General features: G+C 69.8%; 1 protein-coding gene across 4 annotated transcripts; it reads left to right on the top strand.

The window, feature by feature from the left end:
• Positions 1 to 8,619: 8,619 nt before the first annotated feature.
• Positions 8,620 to 13,671, top strand: LOC104020953 (RING finger protein 145-like). Of its 4 annotated transcripts, none has more exons than XM_087736470.1 (10): positions 8,620 to 9,016; positions 10,243 to 10,351; positions 10,425 to 10,516; positions 10,741 to 10,976; positions 11,112 to 11,287; positions 11,417 to 11,557; positions 11,869 to 11,961; positions 12,229 to 12,376; positions 12,534 to 12,890; positions 12,995 to 13,671. In XM_087736470.1, the coding sequence occupies exons 1-10, from the start codon at positions 8,848 to 8,850 to the stop codon at positions 13,517 to 13,519; spliced, it is 2,046 nt and encodes a 681-aa protein (XP_087592596.1). In that variant the 5' UTR covers positions 8,620 to 8,847; the 3' UTR covers positions 13,520 to 13,671. The 4 variants fall into 4 exon arrangements, with proteins under 4 accessions (XP_087592596.1, XP_087592595.1, XP_087592597.1 ...); XM_087736469.1 differs by having other exon boundaries at positions 11,779 to 11,961; XM_087736471.1 differs by lacking the exon at positions 10,741 to 10,976 and having other exon boundaries at positions 11,843 to 11,961.
• Positions 13,672 to 16,220: the final 2,549 nt, after the last annotated feature.

Here is a 16,220-nt window from a genome sequence, read left to right as displayed (position 1 = left end):
CGCTGGCCAGGGCGTCACACGCGTCCCGCCGCCCCGAATGGCATCATCTGGGGACAACCCCCCGTGCAGGGCACACGGTCACGTACCAGTCCCCATCCCCCACCCGTGGCCAGCTCCTGCCCCAGGCCCTGGCCCTGACCCTGTGGTTTTGTCCCAAAACGCGTCTCAATCGCCATTTGTGCTTCCCACCCGCAGAAACGTTGGGGGAACCTCTGAATCCCAGAGGGAACCGGCTCCTGGCTCCCGGTGCACCGTGCCCGGCGCTGCGGGGCTGCCAGCCCTCATCCTCCCGACCTGCCAGGAGGGCCGGCAGCCTTCAAACGGGGTGGGCAGCACGAGGAGAAGGGCTGTTGTTATCATCACCATCATCATCACCATCGTCATCACCGCCATCATCACCGCCATCATCATCACTGTTACACCGGCAGCATGCAGGGGCAGTCTTCTGCCCGGCTGGGAAGCCACGCGGCGGGCATGGGGATGGATGCCCGGGACAGGCATTATCCCAGCAGGATCTGTGCCAGGTCGGGACTGGGGAGCTGCCGTCTGGCACTGGGCGAAGCCCCGCATGCCCAGACCATGCCGGGGCCTGCGACGGGCACCTCCCGGCAGCACCGCGCGGGTTGGGGCTCCCCACCGGCGGAGAACCCCCAAAGCACCGACCCCGGGCGCTGCGGCGGGACAGCCGGCACCAGCCAGCACCACCACCCACGGCGCAGACCTCACCAGCGCCGGCACCGCACCCTCCCCAGGCCCCCGGCTGCCCGCACGCTGCTCCGGAAACACCAGCACGTGGTATTTCAGGGCTTCGGGTTTTTTTTTCCTCATTTCAGCCCAAACCACCATCGCGTCTGACACAGTGGCCAGAAATTGCTTCAAATGTGCAGAAACGGCGTTTTCCCAGACAATGGAGGAATTGCCCAAAAGCTCGGGGCCGCGTTTCTGCGCAGCCCCCGCTGCTGCACCAGTGGCCCTGCGGCGGGCAGACCTTCCTCCTCCTCCTCCCCTGCTCTTCCCCGCTCCCCTCCCCAGGGCACAGACCCCGCCGGCACGGCCGCCACCGGCTGCGGTGCCGCTGCCGTCCCCACCCCCGGCACCCCTGAGCTCCAGCTGAGTTGCCCGCTGGCTCGGAGCCGGCTGCCGGCATGGAATCAGAGGCAGTCCCGGCTGCACCGGGGCGGCGAGGGGCCACCGCCGAGGGTCCCTGCAGCCGCACTGGCGCTGCCCCAAGCCCTCCGCCTCGCCTGCATGCCCTCACCCTTTTAGCCGCTCCATTTCATTTTCTTTTCACACATTTTTCCCATTTAAGTGCCCATCTCTTTAGGTAAGCGTTAGCGTAAGGGACTTTTTTTGCGTGGCTTTTGCGTTGAGAAGACTTTTGGGTTTGGCCGCACGGCGGGCTCTGCCGCGGAGCGGGGTTTTGATGGTTCCCTCTTGAGCCACATCTCTGCGGCCAGCCCCAGCGGGGACGGGAGCGGCAGGGCTGAGCGGGGCCGAGGGGCTCCGCAGAGCCCGGGCCTCTCTCCCTGGCAATGCCGGGTTTCCTCCCGCTTGTGCCGAGGCTTGTTGTCCAGGAACGGCAGAGCAGGACACACGGACAGCCGCGTTTCCCGACGTGCCCTGGCTGAGGACACGGTGCGGGCAGGGGTCCTACGCGGGACCTCGAGCATCATTTCTGCATCAAACCTGGTTTCGAGTCTCGGGGGGATTAACTGAATTGTCCTGTTACTGCCACTGTGTTTTCTGCCCTGGCAGAGACCCGCGGCCTCTCCGGTTTTCCTTGGTGTTCTGTAGACACCGCCAACATCCGTCTCCGCTCACCGGTGCTGTAGCTCTCCTCTGTCTCTCGCTTGGGCTTCTGCTTGGACTGGGCGTTAGGGAAAGGTTCTTGACCGAGAGGGAGGCCGGTCACTGGAACGGGCTCCCTGGGGAGGCGGTTGCGGCACCAAGCCCATCAGCCTTCAAGGAGCGCCGGGAGCCATATGGTTTAGTAGTCCTGTAGTAGATTAGGTAGTCCTGCGAGGACCAGGGAGTTGGACTCGATGGGTCCCTTCCAACTTGAGATATTCTGTGATTCTACGTATTTGCGTAATAACAACATTTAATTTATGGGGCTGCGCTCTGCTTTTCTGCCAACACAGCTCCATCATTCCTACATAACGTGGATACGGACTCTAATGCCTTGAGTCTTTGCTTTCCTACCTGATCTTTTAGGAAGTTTTCCAGGGATACAGCACCACCAAATCCGGGAGCGGCATCAGATGGAGGCTCTCGCCCGTTCAGAGCCACCAGGACCTCGGCGGGTGAGAGGATGCGGCCGGGGCTTGCGGCGTTGTGAAACGGGGTGAGTCAGGGCTGACGTCCCCCGACGCCCCTGGCCAGGAGGCTGGGTGATGCCGGAGAAGTGGCGGGAGGGAGGTGAGGCGGCCGGGGGGGGGAAGGAAGCCAGCTCGTCTGCGGGTTGCACAGGCGGTGAATCACAGAGTTATAGCGTATCTCGGGTTGGAGGGGAGCCGTCAGGATCACCGAGTCCATCGCACGGCGAGGAGCAGGGAGGGAGCAGTCCCTCCCAAATCGAGATGTTCTATGATTCTTTGACTACCTAAAACTACACCACATGGCTAAGAGCATCACCCAGTGCTCCTCGAACTCTGCCAGGCCACTTCCCTGGGGACCCTGTTCAGCTCCACCAGTCCGATGTCCTCCTTCTGTTGGGGTGCAGCCAGTGCAGCGCAGAGGGGGACGATCGCCTCCCGCGACCGCTGGCAATCCTTGCTGGACCAGCACCCAGGACACGGTTGGCCCTTTGGGCTACCAGGGCGCGCTGTTGACTCCTATTCAACTTGCCATCAACGAGACCCCCCCCGAGCTCTTTCCGCGGGGCTGCTCTCCGGCCTCTCGTCCCCCGAGTGATAGGTATGACCAGGATCACCCCCTCCCAGGGGGGGAAGCCGGCGCTTGCTCTTGTTCAATGCCATGCGGTTGGTGACCGCCCGGATCGCTCTGTAAGGCCTCGCTGCCCTCGAGGGGGTCCACAGCTCCTCCTCGTTCAGGGCGACCTTGGCACGAACAGAAGCGGAGCTGGTTAAGCAGGACTTTCCCCTCGCGAACCCCTGCTGGCGGCGACCGACGACTGCGTTGCCTCTCAAGTGGTTTTCAGTCGCTCCCAGGATTACCTTCTCCATCACCTTACTGGGCACTGAAGCGAGACAGGCTGTAATCACCCGGGTCTTCCTTCTTACCCTGCTGCAAAATCGGGACACCATCTGCCAGCTTCCAGCCGACCGGGACCTCCCCAGACTCCCAAGCCCATTGAAAAATAATGGAGAGGCGTCCCGCGATAACCCCAAGAGATGGTACCGTGATACCGTCGTGATATCACAACGTGATGTGGTAACATCAGGGAGCGGGCAGGGGAGGGAGGAGGTCCCCGGCAGAGTCGAGTGATTCAAGATCGGCTTTGCAGCAGCAGGCAGGAGCCCCGGCTGCAGGCAGGAGCCCACGTTGCAGGCTACAGACCCAAGCCAGGGCACGGAACGGAGCACAAATAATGCCAAATAGTGACAAATTCCTTCAAAACGGGAAGTTTTGTCTGCGTGCTGTCCCCAAACAGCAGAGCTGCCCCGTGAGAGGATGCTCCAGGGCCACCCGTCAGCCCGTGCCCCTCTCTGCGTGCGGGGTTTGCCCAAGCCTGCCCTGCACCCCCGCTGCCTGCACCCGCCTCCGGCCCAGCCAGCCCAAATCGAGTCAGCCGGCTTTCTGACGGGGAGCTGGAGGAGCAAACCTTGTCCTGGGGCTCTGCCGGGAAGATCACCCGCACCCCACAGCACCCCTGCGCACAGCCAGCCTGACCTCCAGCCCTCCATCAGTCCTCCCTCCTTCCCTCCCTCCCTCCCTCCCTCCCTCCAGCCTTCCATGCCTCCATCATCCCTCCATCTATCCATCCATTCCTCCATCCTTCTCTCCCTCCATCCCTCTATCCTTCCCTCCCTCCATCCTTCCATGATCCCTCCATCCATCCATCCCTCTATCCGTCCCTCTGTCCCTCCATCTATCCCTCCATCCATCCCTCCCTCCCTCCTTCTATCCATCCCTCTGTCCCTCCATCATCCCTCCATCCATCCATCCCTCCATCCATCCCTCCAACCATTCATCCCTCCCTCCCTCTATCCATCCCTCTGTCCCTCCATCCACCCCTCCACCCATTCATCCCTCCCTCCCTCCCTCCATCCCTCCTTCTATCCATCCCTCTGTCCCTCCATCTCTCCCTCCTTCCCCGCTCCTGCTGGCTGTTTCCAGTTCTGATCTAATCCAGCCCAGCCTAGCCGCGGGCAAGTGTCTCACCCCGCTGCCCAAGGCCCAAGCAGGGTGCCACGGCCCGGGGGGCCCCGGTGGCACCCCACGAAGGGACCGGCCCTGCTCGGAGCCGGGCGAGGGAAGGCAGCCACGGGCACCGGAGATGCTCAGGCTGAATTGAGCAGATGCCGGGCTGCGACTGCCAGGCCCGGGCAGAGGTGAGCAGGAGCGGGGCAGAGTCCGATGGGAGCTTTTCGGGGAGCAGATGGAGCAGCACCTGCAGCCCAGGGCGCCCTGTGTCCCCTGGGATGCCCTGGAAGCGTCACCCCAGAGGCTGTGGGGATGGGGGGCCCTGGGGTGCAGCGGTGCTGGGACATGGGGTCCCCCGGGGGCACCGGGGGGTTGGATGGTGCCAGGGTCCTGGGGTGTGGGGTTCCAGGTGAGGGAGGTCCCAGGGTTGGGGGTCCCGGGGTTGGGGGTCCCGGCATGGGGGTTTTTTGGATTATGGGGGTCGGCCCAGCCCAGCCGCCACTGTCTGGGGTGCTGTGGGACGGCAGCGGGGAGCGGGACCAGGAGTGGGGGCCGCACCGAGCCCAGCCTGCGGGACAGGGCCACCCGAAGCCACAGCGCTGGGAGTGCCCGGCAGTCCGTCCCTGTGCCTGGCAGTCTGTCCCTGTGCCCATCAGACCATCCCTGTGCCCATCGGTCCATCCATATGCCCACCCATCCATCTGCATGCCCATCAGTCCATCCCTGTGCCCACTGGACCATCCGCATGCCCATCGGACCATCCCTGTGCCCGTGGGTCCATCCTGTGCCCATCGGACCATCCCCGTGCCCGTGGGTCCATCCTGTGCCCATGGGTCCATCCCCGTGCCCACAGGTCCATCCCCACGGGTCCATCCTGTGCCCGTGGGTCCATCCTGTGCCCGTGGGTCCATCCCGTGCCCATGGGTCCGTCCCCGTGCCCACAGGTCCATCCTCATGCCCAGGGTCCACCCCTGTGCCCAGGGGTCCATCCTGTGCCCACCGCACACTCTGCACCCCCGCCGGTCCACGCGGCACGCTGCCGTACCCTCAGTCTGTGAAGCCCAGCCGCAGCCGCCCATTTCCCGGTGAAAGCCCCGGCAGCGCCCGTGCTCCCGGCAGGCACCGGCCACCCTCCCCGGGAAGGCGAGAGCCCGGGGCAGGGGTGCAGCGCCGAGAACCAGCCAGGGACGAGCCCTGGAGAAGCCGCGTGCCCCGGACGGTGCCCTGCGGGGGCGCGGGTGCTGCGGGCAGGACGGGCCCTCCACGGGCGCTGCCAGCCCCGGAGCCCCGGCACCAAGAGCCGGCCCTTCCCGCCCGCAGAGCTGGGCTATCCCTGCTGCCCCGCGGGGAAACTGAGGCACGGGCCGAGCGCCTGGGGGTCGCCGAGGGAGTGCGCAGCGGTGACAGGGACCGAGGGCTGCTCTTGCTGGCCCCCTCCGTCACCCGCCGCTCTGGTCCACGGGGGGCCCCGGTAAATCTCTGCCCCCCCTTTCTGGGACATTTCTCCCCACCGCTACGGGGGCACCTGTGGTGACACTGCCGTCCCTGTGCGTGTCCCCCACGGCGAGCTGTGCCACAGCACAGCACCGGGGCATCCCCAGCCCGGCTCATCCCGTCCCCAGCGGCCCCCAGTTCCCTGCCCTGCCTGGCGATGGGAATCGGCGCCCGGCCCAGCGCGGCGCTCCACCGGGAACCGTCCTCGGCGCGGAACCAGCACAGGAGGCTTCACAGACCACGCAGCGCTCTGGCCGCGGGTGCTCAGTGCCGGCGGCGCGGAGGTGCTCCTCCTGGTCCGCGGGTTTCAGGAATCTGGCACCAGCCCCTCCTCTTGGCATCTCGGAGGAGAGCGAATGCCGCCGGCCACGCCAGCGGCAGCGGGTTTGGGGCTGGGGGGATCCCCTCTTGCTGCGGCCTCTCTCCAGCGAGGGATTCGGCCGGATCCTCTCCTGGGACCCTCGCTCTGCTCCTGGCAACGCAGCGGAGCGCGCCCCGCGCCGAGGACGCAGAGACCCCGCAGCCACGCTGCCTGCAGGGGCAGAGGGACCGGGCGGGAGCGGGATGCCGAGCAGATGGCCGCGGCGGGGCGACAGGAGGGCAGAGCGGGGCTGTCCCCTGTCCCCAGCACCCGGCAGGATGGCCGGGGCCCCGCGGTGACCAGCCCAGGGACAGCCGCGGGGCCCTCGGAGGTCCCTCGCCAACCCCCCGGCCACGGCCGGACCATCCGGCAGAGCGGAGCATCCCACCGCCCGCCGCATTCCCACCGGCTCCCACCAGCGCCGGCTGCGGGATCCGCCATCGGCAAACTCGGCCCCAAGTCAAACCAGGGGAGAAGAGAAGCCCCCTCCTCCAGAGCCGCCGGCTCCACTGAACGCGCGATCACGCCGCTCAGGATGTCACGGCGCGGGTGCCAGGCGATTCCCAGAGAAGCGGGCCCCGACGGCCGTCCCTGAGGAGCTGTGCCGACGCGGATGCGAGGGAAGAAGTAATTTAGGAAACGGCCTTGCCAACATCCGAGCCGATTTATTAACCCGGGTCCTGCTGCTGGGGCCTGCCCCAGTCCTGTCCTTCCCCCGCGAGCTGCACCCCCGGTCCCGCGCTTTGGGGCGCCCATCCCTGCCGGAGCCTCGAGCATCCCCGTCCCGACACGAGGGGCTCGGCGATTCCCCGGACACCGGAACCCCACGGCGGCACCGGAGAGGGGGAGCCGGGAGGGGACGATGGCAGGACGGGCTGGCACGTGGCTGGGGTGTCCCCGAGCCACCGCAGCAGCTCCGCGCTGGGACCCCCGTGCGCTCTCAGCTCCCGCCTTCCTTTCTAAATTGACGATTAAAGATCAGCCCCGAGCCTTCAAAGCACCCGCAGCAACCACCGCCCCCACCCAGCCGTGGGGCACCCACATGCAAAAGCAGTCTGGGGTCTCTGGGGTCCCCTGGGGTCTTCCTGTGGGAGTCTGGGGTCTCTGGGGCCCCCAGGGTGGTCTGGGGTCTCCCTGTGGGAGTCTGGGGTCTCTGGGGTCCCTTGGGGTCTCCCTGTGGGAGTCTGGGGTCTGCGGGGTCCCCTGGGGTCTCCCTGTGGGGTCTGGGGTCTCCGGGGTCCCCTGGGGTCTCCCTGTGGGAGTCTGGGGTCTCTGGGGCCCCCAGGGTGGTCTGGGGTCTCCCTGTGGGGTCTGGGGTCTCCGGGGTCCCCTGGGGTCTCCCTGTGGGAGTCTGGGGTCTGCGGGGTCCCCCGGGGCGGGCTGGGGTCTGCGGCGTCCCCTGTGCCTGGGGACAGCCACGGACGCCCGCCCAGCCCTTCCCAGCCCGTGGGCGCCCCAGCGACGGGGCTCGGCCCTCCCTGACCCCCCGCTGCACCCCAAGGCCAGAGCGGGGTCCGTGTCCCCCCCCCGTTGGCAGCCCTGGGTGGGAGCTGCCCGGGGACCCCCCAGCTGCTCCCCCCGGCGCCCTGGGGGACGGGAGCAGGGGCTCACAGGGACCCCGGCCCCACTGACCCCAGCCGCTGCTGGGGGGTCCCCCCCTTCCCAGCCGACCCCCAGGTATTCCCATAGGATCCCCCCCTTCCCAGCTGACCCCCAGGACCCCAGGTATTCCCATAGGATCCCCCCTTCCCAGCTGACCCCCAGGACCCCAGGTATTCCCATAGGATCCCCCCTTCCCAGCTGACCCCCAGGACCCCAGGTTTCCCATAGGACCCCCCCCTTCCCTGCCGACCCCCAGGACCCCAGGTCTTCCCATAGGATCCCCCCATTCCCAGCTGACCCCCAGGACCCCAGGTATTCCCATAGGAACCCCCCCTTCCCAGCTGACCCCCAGCCGATCCCAAAGGGCCCCAGCCCCCCCAGGTGACCTCCCCCGATCCCAGAGGACCCCGCTTGAGCCCAGATTCCCTCAGCCGACTCCAGAGGGCCCCAGCTGATCCCAAGGGATCTCAGGCGAGGCCTGAGGGCCGCAGGCAGTCCCCGGGGCGGGGGCCGCACCGCCCCCCGCCATTCCCCTATCAAAATGGCGGCCAGCGCCTGCCCTCACCCTCTGCCCTCACCCAAGATGGCTGACGCGGGGCGGGGCGGGGCGGCGGGAGTGACGTCACCGCGGGGGGCCGCGCCCCTCTCCAAGATGGCCGTGTCGCCCTTAGCCAAGATGGCGGAACACAGAGGGGAGGAAAGAGCGCTGCGCCCCCTTCTAAGATGGCGGCGTCGGCGTCAGCGCAGCGCCCTGGCGCAAGGCCTCGCCGCTACGCACTGGGCGTAGGGGCGGGGCGGGAGAAAGCGAAAGTGGCGGAGGGACCGGAACGGCGGCGGCGGCGGCGGGAGCGGGAGCGGGAGCGGGAGCGGGTCCGCCCCGCCCCGGCGGGAGACGGCCAGGCCCCGGCGAGAGGCGGCCGGCCAGAGGGGCCCCTGCCGGGCGCGGGGCGAGCGCCCCCTGCCGGGCCGGGGGAGGCGGCGCCGGGGGGTCCCCCCCCGTGTGTGTGTGTGTGTGTCCCCGGCGCCGGGGCTACGGGCCCCGGGCCCCGCTCGCCCCGCGGGCCATGGCGCGGCTGGAGGCGGTGGCCAACGTGGCGCTGCGGGTGCCGGGGCTGGCGCTGCTGGACCTGCTGTACCGCTGGGACGCGGCGGCCCTCGGCGACCTGCTGCGGCCCCGCCGCGGGGACGCCCCCCTCCTGCGGCCCCCCGCCCTCCGCGGCGCCTTCTGCCTGGGTGAGGGCTGCGGCGGGACGGGGGGGACACGGGGGGGGGACACCGGGGGGACACGGAGGGGGACACCGGGGAGGACGGGGGGGGACACCGGGGGGACACGGGGGGGGACACCGGGGGGACACGGGGGGGGGACAGACTGGGGACACGAGGGGACACCGGGCGGACACGGGGGGGACAGACTGGGGACACGAGGGGACCGGGGGGGGGGACAGGCTGGGGACACCCCGGGGGGCATCCCGGGGATGGACAGGCTGGGGACACGAGGGGACACCGGGGGGGACAGGCTGGGGACACAAGGGGACCGGGGTGGGCAGCCTGGGGACACCCCAGGGAAGGGACAGGCAGGGGACACAAGGGGACATGCAGGGGAGGGACAGGTTGGGGACATGAGGGGACACCCCAAGGGCTGGACAGGTTGGGGACACACGGGGATGCCCCAGGGGATGGAGAGGTTGGGGACATCCCAAGGGATGGAGAGGGTGGGGACAGAAGGGGACATGGAGGGGCTGGACAGGTTGGGGACACACAGGGACACCCCAAGGGATGGGTAGGTTGGGGACATCCCAAGGGATGGACAAGCTGGGGACACCCCAAGGGACAGACAGGTTGGGGACATGAGGGGACACCCCGGGGGAGGGGCAGGGTGGGGACATGAGGGGACATGGAGGGGCTGGACAGGTTGGGGACACATGGGGATGCCCCAGGGGATGGAGAGGTTGGGGACATCCCAAGGGATGCAGAGGTTGGGGACACGAGGGGACATCCCAAGGGATGAGCAGGTTGGGGACATAAGGGGACACCTCATGGCATTGCCAGGTTGGGGACCTGAGGGAACACCCCAGGGCCTGCCCAGGTTGGGGACACGGTGGGGCCACCCCAAGGGATGGCCACGTTGGGGACACGAGGGGACACCCAGGCCCTGGCCAGGCTGGGGACATGAGGGGACACCCCAGGGGCTGGCCGTGTTTGGGGTCCCACGGTCCCAGCCTGTCCCCGGGCTGTCCCCAGGGCTGGCGGGCGCTGTGTCCCCTGGCAGGGGTGGCAGCCGTGGGCCCCGGCGCCAGGAGGTGACCCTCCCACGGCCCCGTCTTGCCCACGCCGCCCCGGCGCTGTGTGCGGCGACGGCCGTGTCACCGGCGGGGGCTGCCTGGCTGGCAGGGGGGGGTCTCTGCCGGGCGGGGGACTCGGCGGTGCCATCTCACCCCGCTGTCCCCTCCCTGGCGCAGGCCACATGCTGTGCGTGGTGCTGCTGCTGCTGCCGGTGCGGTCCCTGGTGAAGCTCTACCTCCACCTCCTCACCGCGCTGCTGCTCGGCGCGGGGCACGCGGCGGCCAGGTGAGCCCGGGGGGCCGGGGGGCCGTGCCGGGGCGCGCGGCGGGGACCGGGGGCTGAGCCTCTCTCCCCGCAGGGACTATGTCCGCCGCGAGCTGGAGCACGGCTTCCAGGGCGCCGTGTACGCTGACCCCGCCGCGCTCGGCCGCTTCGCCACCGCCCTCGCAGGTGAGCCGGGGGGGTCCCGGCCCCCCGAAACGTCCCTTGCCAGGGGACGGGGGCTGGCACTGGGCAGGGGAAGGGTCTCCTGCGCGGCGTCCCCCCGCCCGGCGCCTGCCCCGAGCCCGCTCTCCCGGGTGCCGGCGCGAGGTGGCTGTGCCAGGGGAGCCGGGGAGGGGATGCAGGGGTCCCGCGCCCTCCCGCGTGCCCAGGCGTCCCCGTCCCCTTCGCAGGCCAGCTCTGCCTCTGCGCCCTCTGCTCCCTCCTGATGAGGAGCAGGCGGCCCTGGCTGTTCGGTGCCCCGCTGCTGCCAGTGCTGGCTCGCCTCTGCGGCCTCCCCCTCCACGCCCTGCCCCTCCTCACCACCTTCGCCGCCGTCCTCACCGCCCTGGAGGTGCTCTACGTCCTCGGCTCCCACGTCCTCGTCCCCTTCCAGCTGGCCGCCGCCGCCTGCCGGGAGGTCGCGCAGGTCAGCGGGACGGGGGCTCCCCGGCTGGACGCGGGGTTGGCTGCAGGGCTGTCCCCTCGCACGGCCGGGCCCCCCGCGCCCCCCGGGTGTGGGGCGGGATGGGGGGCAGCCCCGCTGAGCGCCCTGTCCCCGCAGGCGCTGGAGGTGTACCGGCTGGTCGCGCTGGGGGTGTCCCTCTGGAGCCAGCTTGCCGTCCCGCTCCTCTTCCTCGTCTTCTGGCTGGTGCTCTTCTCCCTCCGGCTCTCCTCCTTCCTCGCCTCCTCCGGCAGCCCCCTGGCCCAGCAGGGCCTCCTCTTCCTCCTCCTCAGCAGGTAGGGACCGGGGCAGGCAGGAGCTGGGGGAGCTCAGCCTTGCGGGAGGAGGATGAGGAGGGGCTGGGGCTCCGGTTTGTGCTGCCTGGCCCCTGCCGGCGCCCGCACTCACCGCGGGCTCCGTTGCAGCGCGGCCGAGTGCTGCAGCACGCCCTACTCCCTGGTCGGCCTCACCTTCACCGTCTCCTACCTCGCTCTGGGCGTCCTCAACCTCTGCAAGTTTTACCTGCTGGGCTTCGGCGCCTTCCAGAACGGCAACGTCATGCACAGGTGAGCCGGCGGCGGGGGCGCGGGCAGGCGGGGGCGCGGGCAGGCGTCCCTCCTCCCAGCCCCCTTTGCCCGCAGGAGCCCAGCGCAGGGTGGGGAGGATGGGGATGCCGCGAGGGATCCGGGGACCGGGGCGCGTCCCCGAGGGGTGACCGGGGCACGGCACGCGCGGTGCCACCTGGCACGTGCCTGCGGCTGCCGGCCTCATGCCCCGCTCCTGGCAGGGGGGTGACGGAGGGTGTGACGCTGCTGCTGCTGGCGCTGCAGACGGGGCTGCTCGACCTGCAGATCCTCCAGCGGACCTTCCTCCTCAGCATCATCCTCTTCATCGTGGTGACCTCCACGCTGCAGTCCATGATTGAGATAGCTGATCCCATCGTGCTGGCATTGGGGGCCTCCCGCAACAGGTACCGGGGGAAGGAAGAGCAGCAGGACCCGGCCCCCCGGGAGCAGCCCTGCGTGCGGGGGGGAGCGGCGGGGGGCCTCCCCCTCCCCGCGGCGGGGAAGAGCCAGGCTGGGTCTCGTGCCCTCCACGTGCTCCCTCCGCCTCGGGTCCTCGCTGCCCGTTTTTGGGCAGAATCGGGGCCAGCGGAGGGGGCTGGAGTGGGGCGTCCCGGGGGGGTGGGTGCCGCTCACGGGGTGGGCATGGCCCCGCTGAGCTGTGCCTCCCCTAGGAGCCCCTGGAAGCATTTCCGTGGCGTCAGCATGTGCCTCTTCTTGCTGGTTTTCCCTTGCTTCATGGCCTACAAGATCGCCCACTTCTTCCACCTGGATTTCTGGCTGCTGATCCTGGTCTCCAGCTGCATGCTCACCTCTCTGCAGGTACGGCAGCTCCCGCTCCCCCCGACTGGGGTCTCGCTGGGCCCCCCAGGGTGGGCATCCCTGCCCCAGTCACCCTCACCCAGCCCCGACTGGGGACACTGGCTGGGGGTGTGCGCTCTGCCATCCGGCCGCCGTCAATGAGGCGCCGTCCCACCAGGTGATGGGCACCCTCTTCATCTACGCCCTCTTCATGGTGGAGCTGCTCCAGGACACGCCGCTGGAGCGGATGGATGAGATCATCTACTGCGTGAACGCGGTGAGCCGGGTGCTGGAGTTCCTGGTGGCTGTCTGCGTGGTGGGCTACGGCACCTGGGAGTCCCTCTTCGGGGAGTGGAGCTGGATGGGCGCCTCCGTCATCATCATCCACTCCTACTTCAACGTCTGGCTGCGCGCTCAGTCGGGCTGGAGGAGCTTTCTGCTGCGCCGCGAGGCCGCCAAGAAGATCAACTCCCTGCCCCGGGCCACGGGCGGGCAGCTGCGGGACCACAACGACGTCTGTGCCATCTGCTTCCAGGTCAGCCCCCTCCCCTCGCCAGCACCCCTGCAGCGCCGGGGGACCCCGCTCTGGGCAGCCCCGGGAGTCCCCTGCCGCCGGGTGACGTCCTCTCCTGCCCGCAGGACATGCAGGTGGCCGTCGTCACCCCCTGCAGTCACTTCTTCCATGCCACCTGCCTCCGCAAGTGGCTCTACGTGCAGGACACGTGCCCCATGTGCCACCAGCAAGTCAGACCGGCAGCCGCCGAGGAGATTCCCGGCGTTGGGAGGGCAGCTCGGCCAGCGCCGGCCAGCGGGGACGAGGTGCCGGAGGACGGAGGAGCCGCCGCGAGCCCAGCCCCGGCCTGGCCCCAGGAGCATGGGCTGCCCGGCGGGGACAGCGTGGTCCCAGGCCAGGGGGACGGCGGGGCTTCCCAGGACGATGGGGCTGGGGACCTGGGCACCCCCCGCCCCGCTCATCCCCACGCCTCCACCCCCCAGGAACGAGGAGCGGGTGCCGTCCCGCAGCCCCACGGGTGGGACCCTCGCCCCAGCGTCGGGGACACACAGCATCCGTCCCCCTCAGCTGCCAGCCCGGACCATTTTGCCGGCTCCGAGCTCAGCGTGGGGAACAGCGGGGCCTCCCACAGCGGCCACCACCCCTCCTAGCACTGCGGCCTGCCGCCCCCGGTGCCAGGGTCCCTCTGCGGGGGCCGTGCCAGTGGCGAGCGGGGCCGGGACCCCGCCTGGCGCCAGCGTCCCCGAGTGCCCGCATCCCCACGGACTCTTTTTGCAATAAAGCCGGAGCTGAAGCGGCTGCGCCCGAGGGCCGGGGCTGTGCGTCTCGCCCGCCCCGTGCCAGGATGGTGCCCTGCGCCAGGACGGTGCCCGGTGCACGTGTCCCTGGAGGGGGACAGGGCTCTGCCACGGGAAGGGTGGGCACCTCATGGGTGCCCGGTGGGTGCCAGGCTGCCTTCTGGCCTTACCCCACTAGATGGCACGGGTGGCACGTGCCGGGTGGCTTGGCGTGGGTGGCAGGGGGCTTGGGGGGGTTTTGGGGTGGTCCTGGGGGGGCATGGCCTGCGCTCGGTGTGGGCCTGGTGTGGGACGGCAGGGGCTTGGCATGAATCTGGTGCGGGATGGCGTGGGTCTGGTGCGGGATGGTGTGGACTTGGCGTGGATCTGGCACGGGGTGGCACGGGCTTGGCGCGGGTCTGGCACGGGCTTGGCGCGGGTGGCCTTTCCCAGCTTTGCTGCCAAACCCCGCTCCCTGTGCCCGTGCCTGTGCCAGGGCGGGACCGGGGACCCCTCACCAGCCCAGGTGGGGCCGGGGCCGGGGCCCAGCCTTGCCCGGGGGTCCCCATCATGCCCCCGTTCAGCCCCGGCCCCGCGGGAGGGGCGGCTCGGGGGCAGGATCCCGGCTGCGCGGGGGTCCCCGTCTCCCCGCTGCGGGGGCCCAGCCCTCCCGGCAGCAGCGGTGCTGCCTGCAGGGGAAGGGGGTCCCGGGGCGGGGGGTCCCTGGGGAGGCAGTAATGGGCTCCCCGCTTCCAGCTCAGCCCCACCCGCACTTACCCTCGCGCCGGCGGCTCCCATGGGCCCCGCAGCCCATTAGCCGGAGGGAGGAGAACCCGTCCATAAAACCCAGCTGGGGGGAGGCGAGCGGGGGCAAGACCCCCCCACCTCCATCCTCCAGCCCCCGCCGCCTCCCCCAGACCCCCCTGGAGCCCGGCTGCCCGGGGTCCTGCCCCCTCCCCAGTGCCCCCCTGCCCGCAGGCTGTGGGTGCGGGGGTCCCTGCGGGTGCCGTGGGTGCAGCAGCCCCCACCCCACTGCTCGGCCCCACAGGGGTTTGCTGGGGGGCGGCCGGAGCGGGGGGCACCGAGCGTCGCCCCACACCCCCAGCCACAAGCGGGGGCAGCCGCCGTGGCGCTGCCGGCCCCCCAGGTGCTCGCCGCCTCCATTAGGGCCCATTACCGGCACTGCGCCAGGGAATGCAGCTCCCCACGGGGCCAGTCCCGGCGGAGGGACCCATGTCCCCTGGCACGGCACGGCACGGCACGGCGTTGCCTGGAAATGGGAGATGGGGGGCAGGGAGCAGGTGCCCCCCGCTCTGCCCGCAGTGGGAGCTGGGGTCCCTTCGTGGTGCCCATCCCTGGAGTATCTGGGCAGGATGAGGGCATGGATGTGTGGATGCTGGGATGGACGGGGGCGTGGATGCACGGATGGATGCTGGGATGGATGGGGGCATGCACGGATGGATGCTGGGATGGACAGATGGATGTTTGGATGCATGGATGGATGCTGGGATGGATGGAGGCACGCACGGATGGATGCTGGGATGGACAGATGGATGCTGGGATGGGTGGATGGAGGCTGGGATGGACAGGGACACGCCCGGATGGATGCTGGGATGGACGGATGGATGTTGGGATGGATGTGGGCATGGACGGATGGATGCTGGGATGGATGGATGGGGATGGGCATGGATGGATGGATGAACACTGGGATGGATGGGGACATGGATGGTGGATGCTGGGATGGACGGGGGCATGGATGGATGGATGGATGCTGGGATGGACGGAAGGAGGCCGGGATGGATGGGAAAACAGATGGACACCAGGATGGACGGGGACGCAGACAGATGGACGCTGGGCTGGGTGGGTGCATGAATCATCAGATGCCCGGTTTCTGCAGGAGCCGTCGTGGCCCCAGCCCTCGGGAGGCTCCGGGTGATGGCGGGGGGCTCGGGGGGGCTCTGGGGGGGGCTCGGCCCCTGCTGCGCGGCTGGAGGGAGAAGGGCACAGCGTGGAGCCGCGTGGGGGACGGCTGCAGAGCCCCCGCACGGCACGCGAGCGCGAGGGCGGTGGCGGGAGAGGCTGCCCGCGGCGAGGGGCTGCCCGGGGGTCCCTGTGTGCCACCTCCCCGGCTCTGCCCGCAGCCTGGCCGCCGGGCACAGACCCCAGCCGCTCCGCTCCCGCTGCGGGGCCCGCATCCCCTCCTGCAGCGAGGGTGCAGGGATGCAGGGACTGGAGGCAGCTGTGCAGGGCTGCACCCACTTCCCTGCCCGTACCCTGCCCGTACCCTGCCTGGCGGGGCTGTGCAGGGGATGGGGAGGGGTCTGCTGTGGGCACGGTGCCGTGGGGGGCTGAGACCCCCTGGCTGTGCCCCGGCGAGGGTCTACGTGGGGCACTGGGGGGGATTTTGGGGTGACCTCTGGGGTATGCTGAGGGGCGCGGGGGTCACCCTGGGGTGTCTCCGGAGTGCAGGGGTCCCGAGTGGGGCATCTCAAGGGGTCTGGTTAGTCACGCTGGGGGTTTTGGGGTGCTTGGTGGCTCTTGGGGGTCACTCTGAGGTGTCGGGGGGCTCGTTGGT

This window comes from Nipponia nippon, unplaced genomic scaffold, assembly GCF_047370975.1.
Source record: "Nipponia nippon isolate SJK-2023a ecotype South Korea unplaced genomic scaffold, ASM4737097v1 scaffold_6, whole genome shotgun sequence".
Classification (NCBI taxonomy): domain Eukaryota; kingdom Metazoa; phylum Chordata; class Aves; order Pelecaniformes; family Threskiornithidae; genus Nipponia; species Nipponia nippon.
The sequence above is the reverse complement of the archived record's forward strand: the minus strand, read 5'-3'. Positions and strand labels throughout refer to the sequence as shown.

Bases quoted from the DNA above. Each gene is read 5' to 3' on its own strand.
- LOC104020953 (XM_087736469.1), top strand. From the start codon at position 8,848: ATGGCGCGGCTGGAGGCGGTGGCCAACGTGGCGCTGCGGGTGCCGGGG. The intron at 10,977-11,111 runs GTCAGCGGGACG...CTGTCCCCGCAG, and splicing joins CCTGCCGGGAGGTCGCGCAG to GCGCTGGAGGTGTACCGGCT. The intron at 11,962-12,228 runs GTACCGGGGGAA...TGCCTCCCCTAG, and splicing joins TTGGGGGCCTCCCGCAACAG to GAGCCCCTGGAAGCATTTCC.